We start from the raw sequence: 13,083 nt of genomic DNA, 5'->3' as shown, positions 1-13,083 counted from the left end.
TGAACCTTAACTAAAGATAACTTGCTAAAATCTGTAAATGCTGAGTATCTCTCTTACTAGAGCCCAATGCACGCCGCTTCAATAGGCGCAGAAATCCAAAGCTTGACAGGCCTGCTGTGCCTGGTTACAGTTGCTAAGCTATGATTGGATAATCGCTGTTCAGGGGATGGGTGTAGCGAAAGGTCAGTTCACAGATGAGTTTGAAATATAATCACAGAGATAGGAATAAATATAGCGGATTCGGGTGTCATAAAAGCTGTGAGAGTATCTTTGAATGACAATGAGTGGTGTGTTGTAATTTAGTACTCTTGTATGACTTTGCTACTTTTCAACACTTTAGCTAAATACATGACTCACTGATGTAAAAACTTCGGTTGTTTGCTGAATGGTGGCAATCTTGGTCCATTTCCACTTCTGGAAGAGCTGCACCCGAGTGGGGTTGTGCAGCGTGGCAGACGGATGAGTGCGGAAGAAGGTGGGAAACCGCTGGCGATTAGACAAAGCCGGAGAGCTGGAGCCATACGACAACTAAGACACAGGGAGACACAAACAAGCATGGTGAAGCCAGGGTCCGGGGCCTGAGGAGTTAAACGGCTGCAAATGACGACTAAAAATGAAATAAAGAATAGGAAAAGAAACAACAAGCAAAATGTAAGTCTTCTGAATAAGTTCTAGTGTTTCATGGACTTCAGTAGTCTGGCTATCACCAGACCAAGCTCAATCTTTTAAGATTGAACATTAGTCTGGGGAGTCTGCTCTGTATTTTCTACTGCACAAGAGGCGTGATCAACAGGCATAGTTCAAATGACTCTGTACGCAATTGGATAGTCCTTCAATCAATCAGACCAACGATCCAGGTGACGTACTTTGTCCTCCATGAGCGCGACCAACGGTGACACGACCGCAACAACGGGTCATTGTGTTAAACGCGCCAATAGCGCGCCAGGTGGATAAGCCAGTTTGTGAATGGTCCCCGCAACTTTGTAACGGAAGCAAAATAGAAAAAAGTACAGATTTCCAGCCTGAGCTGCAGGGCGAAATCAAATCGCCGGCAGATCGGGCTAGGATCTCTTAACCAAATGTTACTATTGGGCACACAAACGTGTATAATGTAATGCTGTACTAATCCATATTTTTATATTAGGACAGCTTTCATAGATGACTTTATGTAATGTGGAACCTGTAATCATATTTCAGGGGTGGCCAGTGCCACACCGTGCCCCCCTGCTAGCCCAGCCCCTGCCTCTACGGAGTTTTCTAGCCTCTTTAAGCTCATCTTTCATCTTTCTGCCCACAAATTTAATGTGTGGTTCCAACATACAGATCTATATGAAAAGACACTGTGGATACCTTTTGGGTAGGTTTGTTCCTCTAAATGAGAAGATTTGAAATTATAAAATAAATCAATCTTGATCTTGCTAAGTGACTAGACTACCAACTTCAAAGTTGCGTAATGTCATATTGTATTAATTCATAGGCTAGGAACCCAAGATGGTAAAGATTACGACTACGAAGAAACTGACGCCCACCACTAGAGTGTCATAGGCGTTTTTTTTCTTGCATGTCTCACGCACCAGATCCACTCTCATTAATCATTAATCAATAACCGTTAACTTTCTGCGAAGAGACGAGAATGGACCCATAATTAGTTTACAGTAGTTTACAGGAAAAACGTTCTTTTAACAGGCAAAAACCATGCTCTAGTTGGGCAGAGGCAGAGAGAGAGAGAGAGAGAGAGAGAGAGAGGGAGAGAGAGAGCAACTCAGCAAATGTAGATCACAATTTTCCTGCAGATCGCCTGCAATTTAAGGCAATGACAAAGAAATATGGGTCAGTTGTGCTTTCTCACATAAAAATAGCAGTGCATATAAAAAAATGAAGGGATATGTCTGAAACATTTGCGCTATTGGCTATATAAGCGACGGCAAGCAGCTTTTTGTTTACATTCAACATGGTGGCCACTAGGGATGGGCATATCGATCCTGTGGTATCGATAGATCGATATACTCACGCTACTCATTTGGCATTGATTTCCTTAAAAAATATCGATATAAACTAAAAAATAATAATTGGGGGTTATGCATCACTTTCAGCTGTTTTAGATTACTTACTTAAATTACTATGTGTCCATCCCTGTACCTGGCGGCGTATTAAGCCGGCCCATGTCACGTGACAGGAGACGAGCGAATGAGCGTCAACGTGCGACACAGCCGACAGCGACACAGCCAAGGGCCTGAAAATGTGTATGTTTTTGTTCATATTTAATTTATTTCATTCATATTTATTTATTATTATTTATTATTATAGTTATTTATTTTAATTTTAATTTCATTATGTATTGACCATAATAAATTTTGTATAAATGGTCTGTATTTGTCTTGTGATTTGTCCTAAATGTAATAATATTTTTACTGACAAAAATTGCCAATAAGAAATTAACGGTATCGGTATCGATATCGATGAAAATGCAAGAAAAAGTATCAGTATCGTATCGAATCCTAAAAGTGTGGTATCGCCCATCCCTAGTGGCCACCGAAGCGCAGCAACCCGTTGATGCCACTGTCACTGCTACGTCACCCGGATCGTTGGTCTGATTGGTTGAAGGACTATCCAATTGCCTACAGAGTCATTTCAACTATGCCCATTGATCACGCCTCTTGTGCAGTAGAAAATACAGAGCAGACTCCCCAGACTAATGTTCAATCTTAAAAAACTGAGCTTGGTCTGGTGATAGCCAGACTAATCTTATGTAGCTTAGGTGGAGCAAAAATGTGTCCTTCATTTAATATTGTATGTGGCGTTATCATTTGCGGGGTTCAAATGTTCTTCCTGAGACTATTTAGCAGAGCGACCATCACTGCGTCCGGAGCTCAAGACGATTGTGATTGGTTTAAAGAGATGCAAACAACCCAGAGCGTTTTTATTTTTCTCCTATCCCAGAATGTATAAGTGGTGTAGCTAGACCTTACTCCAGAGCGCTGTGGAGATAGGGCTGGAAATGCGAGACTATAATTACCCTAACCTGCATGTCTTTAGACTGTGGAAGGAAGAAAACTCATACTGACACAGGGAGAACATGCAAACTCCACACAGAAGGGCCCAGGCTGCCAGCAGGGTCCAACCCTAAGCCCAGAACCACCATGCCGCCAAACATTTAGATTAATTTTGATTGTGTGTGTTGTTTTGAAGATCTACAAACAGAAAGGAGAAAGTTCTTACCACTATGAGGTTCCACATGCGAGCAGCCTCGGCCACCAGCGTGGACACAGAGCTGCAGCCGGGCATCAGCACCACTTTAATGGGCTCCGTGTACAGAAGGTCATAGAGCAGCTTGGTGGCCTCACCTGGATCGCACTGTGGACAAAGACACAGACAGCAGGACAGTCAGCAGAAGAAACACGCTGCGCCCAACATCCTACAGAGGTAATCAGGGGTTAAAGTGGGCCGGAACGATCCGGATCCGTAGCAACGTGGTAACATGCTGCAGATCCGGTGTTTTTAGCTGAGCTGGAGTATTCAGTTAAAACAGATCAGTGATGCTGTTCTGCCATCATTGTTGGAAGTAAATGTAGCCCCAGTGTTTTTTTATGTGGACTCTGAGGCGGAGTGGCAATCGGAAGAGTCAGGACTTTTCCCGGTGGGCCGGTAGTGTTTCGAGGCCGCGAGGGCCGGTCTGATAATAGTTATACATTGCAAGCAACACCGCTGCCCGCTGGTCAAACTGTGCAGCCTCTGCTCAACCCTTACGGCGGGCCGCAGCAGCCTCTTATTTCAATACAAACACAGGCTAATCAGAAATCACTAACGGTCACAACCATGTATAGAATTTTCAGAAATATAGGGGGATCAGTGAGCAGCCCCTCCCCAAATGGCATAGCCCTGGTCGGCCTATGACGTAAAGCCATCGAACACCTCTTTTTTTCTTTGTCACGTTTGGAAGTCTACGTTAACAGACAGTGAGTAAGTCTGATGATGGAAAGCCAAAAAAGAAAAGGTTAAGGTGGCGCTGAGATGGTCAGACTCAAAAGTGAAAAAAGGGATTGTGTTGCTGTGTTGTGTGTTATTCACCATCCGAACATTCATTCCCATTGGGTGCTCTGATTAATTGGGCATGCAAATATCACACTAGTCATAATTTAGTTTTAATGAAAACTCACGTTTTGGAAGAAGGAAATAACGAGAGTTACAGGTGTTCATGTAAACCAATTGCTATTGAGAAGACTTTATTTCCTGCATTCTGATACATTTTTAGGCACAAATTTATAGTGAAAATGTCTTTATTTATGTCAAGAAAAACACTAAATTCTGTAACTTTTTCCCAAGGAGCACATTTTGCTCCTAAGTTGAAAAATGTATGAGCGACTTTCATGAGTAGGCTAACTGCATATTACTGTTGTAGCTAATTTGTACAACAAATACACTAGTGTTTACCATCTATTATGACATCTAATGTGTTCTCTTTTACCAGAGATGAGCTGATGAACATCAGGGAAACACCACTTTTCTTGCATCTTCCATGGAATTATTGGACATTCTAGTCAAAGGTATTTCAATTACAAAACAATGAGCACCAACCCATCGAGACAGAGCGTCTCAGACAGGGTGAATACAGGTGCAGCCAGCTGTATGAGAAAAATAAAGTGTTTTTTGAACATTAAAGCACATAAACATGTTCTTATAGAAACATAAAGTACAAGTATGAACCTGAAAACAGTATATAATAGGTCTTCTTCAGGTGGCACTGGAAGAAGTGCCACCTGGGGATCGCCAAAGCCAGAAATTTTCAAATTCTATACATAGTGGGTTTTTAAGGACCTGCAGACACACTCTGTTAGGGATTTAAAATCAATTGGACTACATGCTGTGGTTTTGGTAATACACCAATGATGTTCTGTTAGATAGTGTGTTTTTATGTTATGTAGGTACCGTTCTGTTTGAAACATTGATTAGATGGGTGATTGTGACAGCGGCTGTGGCTCAGGTGTAGAGCGACTGCCTACCAATTAGAAGATTGGTGGTTCGATCCCTGGTCCCTGCAGTCCGATGTCGAAGTGTCCTTGGGCAAGACACTGAACCCGATGCTGCGCCATCAGCGTGTGAATGGTTATCTGATGTGTAGGTGGCACCTTGTATGGCAGCCTCGGCCACAATGAATGAATGAGTGTGAATGGTTCCTGTACAATGTTACAACTTGTTTTTTTTCAACTGCTTACACACAAAATCTTTTCATGTCACACGATTCTTGAAACCTCTCACTCAAAGCTTTTCAAAAAACAATTTTCAAAACATTACACACAATTCTCTACATAAGACACAAAAATCTAACAGGAAGTGACTTGCTTTCCTTTTCTAATCCAATCAAAATGCTACACTTATTTACCAGGGCACACACACACTCCTCACATGTGCAAACACATTAAGTCATAACTGAACACTAACCAAGCACTGCTTTAGTATAGGCCTATACATAGGTCAAAGGTCAGATTACTTGTTTTGAACAATGGATGCCAACAATAGACAGAGAGCAAAGGGAGGAGGAGGGACAGACAGAGGACGGCAACTAGGAGGAGGAGGAGGAGGAGGAGGGAAGAAGAGAAAGAAGGAGAGCCATCTCTGATGAGATCTGAGGCCTGTACTACAAAGCAAGATTTGGCGTTAACGAGGTAACTTCAGGTTCAACCCAGGGTTTTCTGTACCACAACGGTGGATCACTTGTTACCGGGTTCAATCGCCGTGGTAACTTATGCTGAACACCTAACCTGGTCGGGAGCAGGTTATGTTGGAGATTAGAGATCAACTGGTGTAAAAGCCCCGCCTACTGACCAATCAATACTCGATTGATAATGGTGTCACCGTTCTTAGAAGATCCAGTGGAGCTCAGTGCGCGGAGAGAGAGAGAGAGAGAGAGAGAGAGAGAGAGAGAGGGGGGTGGGGGGGGGGTGGGGGGGTGCGCTCATAAAAGTTAAAACATTTAGAGACCGACAACCCTGTTAACATTCCCTGACGGTTATGTTTATGAAATATATAGATTTTAATGGGAGGGAATTACATATCAGCTATTTGTCGGCTTCTTGAGCCGTGTGTTGCCAACGTGCACATCGGTTTGAATAATGTTTTGATATTTTTTATTTGCTCTCACGATCGCTCCCACTGCCAGGGTTGCAACTGAAATAACAGGCTAAAGCAACGGCAGTTTATGGAAAGCACAAGTGTAATTATGGTCAGATCTTGTGCCTGACTGATGCGTTGTGATTTATGCATTTCCAGCGTTGGCTATTTTTTTGCCAGCTTTCCTTCCTGTTTTAGGAAGCAGCGACTGTATTGCGTTTTGCTTGCAAAACCGTGTTTGTGTTCTTCATATTTATGTAGAATTATAGTTTGCTCTTCTTGTTTAAAATATGCGGCTCTGGTAGATGTTTGCGATTGGTCATGGTGCGCAAACATCGCCTCTTTTATGTGAACGTGCGCATCGCTGGATTGGGAAACCCTGGGTTAACTGAACTAGTTGATAACCACCGTCGTGACACAGCTTATGCGGGACCGCGGTTGTTAGGGTTAGTGAAGCTGGGTAACTGAAAGAAATCCAGGGCATGTGGATCTTGATTCGTAGTACAGGCCTCAGGGCCACACTTATTCATCATGTGATCAACCATGGATTGACCATGAGAGAAGCCCATCTTGAGTAGCTTTACAATGGCGTCCATACTGCATGCAACTATCTAATGACTATTTCAACATTACAAATCAATCAGACTTTGTTTTGCACAAAGTGCATACAATTCCCCCACCACCCCCCCGCCATGACACACAACCATGTTTAAATAAAATTTACTATTATGAAAAGTGTGTTTGCCATTTGATGCAAATGCTTAATTTTGAGATGTGTTTATGGTATTTTGAATGCAGTGTTTCAATTTGAAGGAGATGTGAGGCATTTTGCATTTTGTGTGTGTAGTTTTGGGAATTGTGTGTAGAGTTCTGAAAAAAGGAGACATAGTTTTAGAAAATAGAAAAGCACTATATAAATACAATCCATCTACATTTAGATTAGATGAATGTGGAAAACTGAACACAGGATGGGAGAAGATATAGCTCACTAAATTAAGTGATTAAAAACAGTGTGTATTGTAAAATACACTGTTCCTTATACACCTAAGTGCATATAGTCACACACAGAGCTGAGGCATCGGCAGCAGCAGCCAGGGAGGCAAGCTGAGGCACGTTCCAAGGTCACCTCAACCTGCGTCCTGAGACAGCATGTTTCTGTGTAATGCCTGGAAAAACATTTACCCACCAGTCAAGCTGCATGATTTTTATCCACACAACAGTGTTCCTTGCTTTCCATTTATAGCCTACAGTCAATCAAAAATCAAAAAGCTATTTAAATGATAGCGGTGAAGGTGTGGTGGCCGTCAATTGTTTACCGGTCATGTTTGGTCGACTGTTGCGAATTTGATTGTGTTTTTTGAAATTAACATTTGTCATTGTGTTACTTTATATTACTCCACACAGACCACTCTCAAAGCAAAGTAGAAAATAAGGGTACAAATATACAGTTAAAATATGTTTAAAGGAGACGTATATACACGTTTTCAGGTTTATACTTGTTAAGTGCTTTAATGTTTAAAACCACTTTATTTTTCTCATACTGCCCATGGACTCTGTATGAGACGCTCTGCTGTAGAGCTGTCTCTTTAAGCCCCCTCCCAAAAAAGCCCAGTCTGCTCTGATTGGTCAGCGTTTCCATATATCCGGAGTGTCCTCAAATCTCTGCATCTGTGCTCTGATGTCGCTGCCTCTGTTCAGTCTGACCAAGGGCTAGGTTTAGTTTTAACATTGGGGGGGGAGGGGACACATTATAACCCTGGGGGTCATTCCCCGGAAAAATTTGAGCATTAAACACTTAATTTCCTGGATTCTAAGAAACAAATCTATAAAATAACAGAAGAAGTTCTGGCAGCTCGTTACCCGGACTTTACCCCGTAATTAAAAAACAGAAATTGTGTGTAGCTACAGTTAAAATACAGAACATTTTCTTTTAGGCCTGTTAAGATTCTTTGCCAGAAAAGTCCATACGCTAAACAAATTAATGGAATGTTTACTTCCAGAAATATGGACACCTAAAACTCCTTCAACTGATGGCTTTTTTCCCCAGTTGGAGACACAATCAACCAATCAGAGCTTTGTAGGCAGGTTTAAGAATGGTGGCATCATCTTCCTTCATAGCAAGCTAGCTAGCTACAGTTGTGTTCAAAATAATAGCAGTGTGATTTAAAAAAGTGAATAATGCTCAAAATCCTTAGAATAGCTTTTAATTCCATAATATCATTGCATTGGGAACACTGCACATTCAATTCCAAATAAAAACATGACCAAAATTGATCAAGTTTGTGCTATACCTTTATAGAAAGTGAAGAAAAAGGAATGTTAGGCTGTTCAAAAAAATAGCAGTATTTGCATTTTTCTTTACAAACTCAAACATTTACTGTATCAACTGAAAATTGTCTCAAGGGTTTGCTTTACTTTGAATCACTGCACTAATATTTAGTTGCATAACCATTATTTCTGAGAACTGCTTCACATCTGTGTTGCATGGAGTCGACCAACTTCTGGCACCTGTGAACAGGTATTCCAGCCCAGGACGATTGAACTATATTCCACAATTCCTCTGCATTACTGGGTTTTGCCTCAGAAACAGCATTTTTGATATCACCCCACAAGTTTTCTATGGGATTGAGGTCTGGGGATTGGGCTGGCCACTCCATAACATCAATGTTGTTCATCTGGAACCAAGACTTTGCTCGCTTACTGGTGTGTTTTGGGTCATTGTCTTGTTGAAAGACCCAGTTCAAAGGCATTTCCTCTTCAGCATAAGGCAACAAGACCTCTTCAAGTATTTTGATGTATTGAAACTGATCCATGATCCCTGGTATGTGATAAATAGGCCCAACACCACAGTATGAGAAACATCCCCATAACATGATTTTTGCATTACCATGCTTTACTGTCTTCACAGTGTACTGTGGCTTGAATTCAGTGCATGGGGGTCGTCGGACAAACTGTCTGCGGTCCCTAGACTCAAAAAGAACAATTTTGCTCTCATCAGTCCACAGGATGTGCCATTTCTCCTTTGGCCAGTCAATGTGTCCTTTTTTTCAGCAATGGGACTTTGCGGGGGCTTCTAGCTGATAGCTTTGCTTCACATAGCCTTCTTCTGATCGTAACAGTACTCACAGGTAACTTTAAGTCTTCTTTGATTTTCCTGGAGCTGATCATTGGTTGAGCCTTTGCCATTTTGGCTATTCTTCGATCCATTCGACCGTTCCCACGTCGTTCATGCTTTGGATGCCATTTCAAGGCATTTGAAATCATTTTGGATGAGCAGCCTATAATTTTCTGCACTTCTTTATATGTTTTCCCCTCTCCAATCAACTTTTTAATCAAAGTCCGCTGTTCCTCAGAGCAATGTCTAGAACGACCCATTTTGCTGAGTATTTCAGTGTGAAATGCACTATAACCAGCATGCACAACATTTGCTTCCTTCCTTCCTTAAATATGGGCCACAATTGACACCTGTTTCTTCACAGAATCAATCACCTCACTAATTGAACACAACACTGCTATTATTTTGAACATGCCCCTTTCAATTACAGATTAAATTACACAGAATGAGCAGCATGCATGTCATGACGGTTGGGTCTGTTGGTTTTCTATGACTCTACAACACTTAGGCCTACTAGTAAATTATTTGCCATGTAGAAATATCACTTCTACCAAAAAATTTGATTTATGAGGTTAGTGATGTTGGACTGCTATTATTTTGAACACAACTGTACATCCATCATGAGAAAATGGCTACAAGTGAGGATGACACAGCTGTTCAGGTTGCTGTAAGTCGCAGTGGCGGGGGTGCAGGCTGAGGCCAGTATTCACTTTGGACTAGCACAGGAATGTGTAAAGTCAGCCCCTAGTCATGTGGATGCTCAGACAATGAGACAAAAACAGACCCAGGAAATGCAGCATATTTGTCAGCGACATTAGTGCCCATTGCTTGTTTGGAGAAAGAAAATACTCCCACACAACAAGACATGGTTATTTTGGGCAGCTGTTTTAGGTGTATCATTTTTACACAGGGATTAATGTTGCTGCAGCAGTAGAGAAATGATTCCGTACAAGAAACAAAAAATAGGAAATATAGTGCTGTAGTGGCAATAGTCACCCTCTGGCTTCACCATTGCCCCACTGCTAGTATATTTCTGTCTTGAAAGACTTAAATGGGGATACCAGCTGGGACTGCAGCTGAACAGAGGAGCCCAACCTACACACGCAGGCACGCGCACACATATCAGTATGCACAGAGAGGTAGCTAAACCCTAAGGTTAAATTGAAATACTTTTTTAATTTTTAACAAAATCAATATCCTCTCCCTGTTTGCTTGGACTTGTTTAATTATTTGGCCAAAATGTAATTATCAAAAAAAGTGTTTCCATAAAGCAGGAATGTTTGGTTCCACCTGAGGATGTCTGGACTATAATTTGATTGGTACAGCTCCTGCTGTGAAAATACTGTGAAATGTCAGCACTGATAATATGGCAATGTTATGCACAGGGGATTGCTGTGGTGCCACACCAGAATGAATGCAGTGGCCATGCAGCAAACTTAACTCCTGCAAATCAGGTAATGTTTGCTGCAATCATGTTATCTGCCAACAGGGCAACTTGTGGTTTTAGTAGTCTACTAGTCAAGTAGGTTGTGTAACACGTTATGTCTTGTATCGACGTTCGGGATATACAATATGAGGTTTATGTCAGCAGCGCACCACAGAAGTTGACAGTTAGGCTACATTTACACTGCTACGTTTTGGTTTTTAAGCGGAGTTTTGAGCCAAAACCAATCTCCGTGTACACAAGTGTTTTTATCTCCAGTAGAAAAACTAATCTCTGTTTAAACTAACACGCCCAAACCTCATATTTCATCAACATTCTGGTATAATGGGCATAAACAGGAGACAGCATGTATACTCAGCCCTTTGCTGGTAGTTGCCATGGTAACGTAAGTAGCTTAGTCTCACGCTTTGTCAACATTGAATGTATGTACGAATGTATGCGGACCGTTCACGGAGCGTATGTGTATCTGGGAAGAGAACTGAGAAAGCAAATCAGCAATGCTGTTGCGGTGACCAGCAATGTGTGCTGCTCTGAGAATGAACTGGTTTTGGGCTGAGATTAAAGTTATTCTGTGCAGGAACTACATGATGGCTGGTGAGTGAGAACGACCTTTGTTTAGGATATCTATGACTGCTGTGTTATCAGAGTGTATGGCTTTCCTGGACCATTTGTGCCCCCAAAGTATGGCAGCTATGATTATGGGATATAGCTTGTGCAAAGCGGATGACGGGACCCTGAGTCCAGGGATTTGAACTCCGAGGGCCAAGCAGAAGCAAACCATCTCCCTCCATATGGAAGGAGCTGCGTCTGTACAAAGTTCAATGTCTTCCGGTTGCGTGACGACGTCATCATAGAAAAAAGAGATGCCGTTCCAAGAAGACAGGAAATGTTTCCACAGGTGTATCTCCATTTTACATGGAGAGAGGGGACCGCTGCGGCTTTAACCAGAAGGTTAGAAAGGAGTGGTGTGACCTGAGGGATTATGCGTATGGGATAATTGAGATGGCCGAGGAGGGCTAGTAGCTGGCGATTGGTACATCTATCTGCCAAAAGATAGTTTGAGAGAAGCAGCGTGATACGCTGAATCTTCTCTGATGGCAGGGATGCTTGAAGGTGATCGAATCCAAGGTGATGTCTAAAAACTCGATTGAAGTGCCAGGCCCACAGGTTTTCTCTTCAGAAATAGGGACACCAATTTCTGCGAAAGCTTTTGTAAGAAGCCCGAAGAGGGGAGAGGGGAGGGGGGGGGTGATCGTGGAGTGACTATGAGAAAATCGTTGAGAAGATGGACTATGTGAGGGAGTTTATGATTGTTTGTCAGGATCCAGCACAGCGCTTCAGAGAGAGAGAGTCAAAGATCTTGGGACTGCTCTTGTGCTGGTGATGTCTGCTCAGCTTAATCCACAAGCGACAGCAGTTGCGACAGCGACAGCAGTTGCGACAGCGACAGCAGTTGCGACAGCGACAGCAGTTGCGACAGCGACAGCAGTTGCGACAGCGACAGCAGTTGGCCGGGACGAGGCAGCCAGCAGCTGCCTTCAACCTCCTACCTAACAGTCGGCTCTATCGCCTAGTTTTTATTAGTTTTTATTATACTAATAAAGTGTTTTTAAAACCAAAGATACATTTTTACGTGTAAGTAAGTATTAGCCTCACGCTAATTTATCAAGACTAGGCCTACCGGCTAAACTAACGCTAGCTTCATGGCAACCTCTACACCTGGCGAGTCCCCACTCCCCCTCAGGATTTCCTCGTTGTTTAATAATACAAACAAAGAAATTGCTGACCTCAGGGAAGATGTTCGTCGGCTTTCCGAGGACTTAAAAACCAAAGATGCTTTGTTAACCGCCTGCTTGGACGTGGCTCATAATCAGTCGCTCCGGATCTCATCTCTCTCGGCGGCCTTCCAGGCCATGGGACCCAGCTGCCTGCCCACGCCCATCGTCCTGTTCGACACCGGTTATCAAGCCACCCTGGACTGAGGTGGTTTGCGGCCGAAAGAGAGCCTCGGGTAGGGCTCCATCGCCTCCTGCCCTCAGCCTCTCCAACCGCTTCAATGCCTTGTCGGAGTCGGAGCCGGTAGCAGCCAATGCGGCTCACCGGGCTCGCCCCGCTTCAAAGCAGACTGACCAGCCGTCGTCACGGAAGACGACTGCTACCGCGGGGCGAAAGCTTCTGAGGGATGCGGTAGTCAGACGGTCCGGTGGCCTACACTGCATGGATCGGCCAAATGACAACGTTCCTCAAAAACAATCCCCACAACCGAACGGTAAGCAATCTTCCTCTTCTTTTCCCTGCCCATCTGAAACCGACACTGACTGTTTTGCTCCCGTCACCGGCTATCCACACCCCCCCACTCCTCGTCCGCTCTTCCCCCTAACCACAGTAATTATTGGGGACTCCATCACTAGAGACC

At 43.1% G+C, this 13,083-nt stretch overlaps 1 protein-coding gene across 3 annotated transcripts in view; it reads right to left on the bottom strand.

Annotated features, from left to right (window-relative positions):
* The window catches only part of gabbr1b (gamma-aminobutyric acid (GABA) B receptor, 1b), a 275,139-nt gene that overhangs the window by 80,016 nt on the left and 182,040 nt on the right, over positions 1 to 13,083 (bottom strand). For all 3 annotated transcript variants that reach the window (XM_035992923.1, XM_031278814.2, XM_031278815.2), the window contains exons 8-9: positions 3,220 to 3,354; positions 358 to 528 (exon numbers count right to left, since the gene is read on the bottom strand). In XM_035992923.1, the coding sequence (XP_035848816.1) occupies positions 358 to 528; positions 3,220 to 3,354 (306 nt within the window). The remainder of the gene's footprint in view (positions 1 to 357; positions 529 to 3,219; positions 3,355 to 13,083) is intronic.

Source organism: Sander lucioperca, chromosome 16, assembly GCF_008315115.2.
Source record: "Sander lucioperca isolate FBNREF2018 chromosome 16, SLUC_FBN_1.2, whole genome shotgun sequence".
Taxonomy (NCBI): domain Eukaryota; kingdom Metazoa; phylum Chordata; class Actinopteri; order Perciformes; family Percidae; genus Sander; species Sander lucioperca.
The sequence above is the reverse complement of the archived record's forward strand: the minus strand, read 5'-3'. Positions and strand labels throughout refer to the sequence as shown.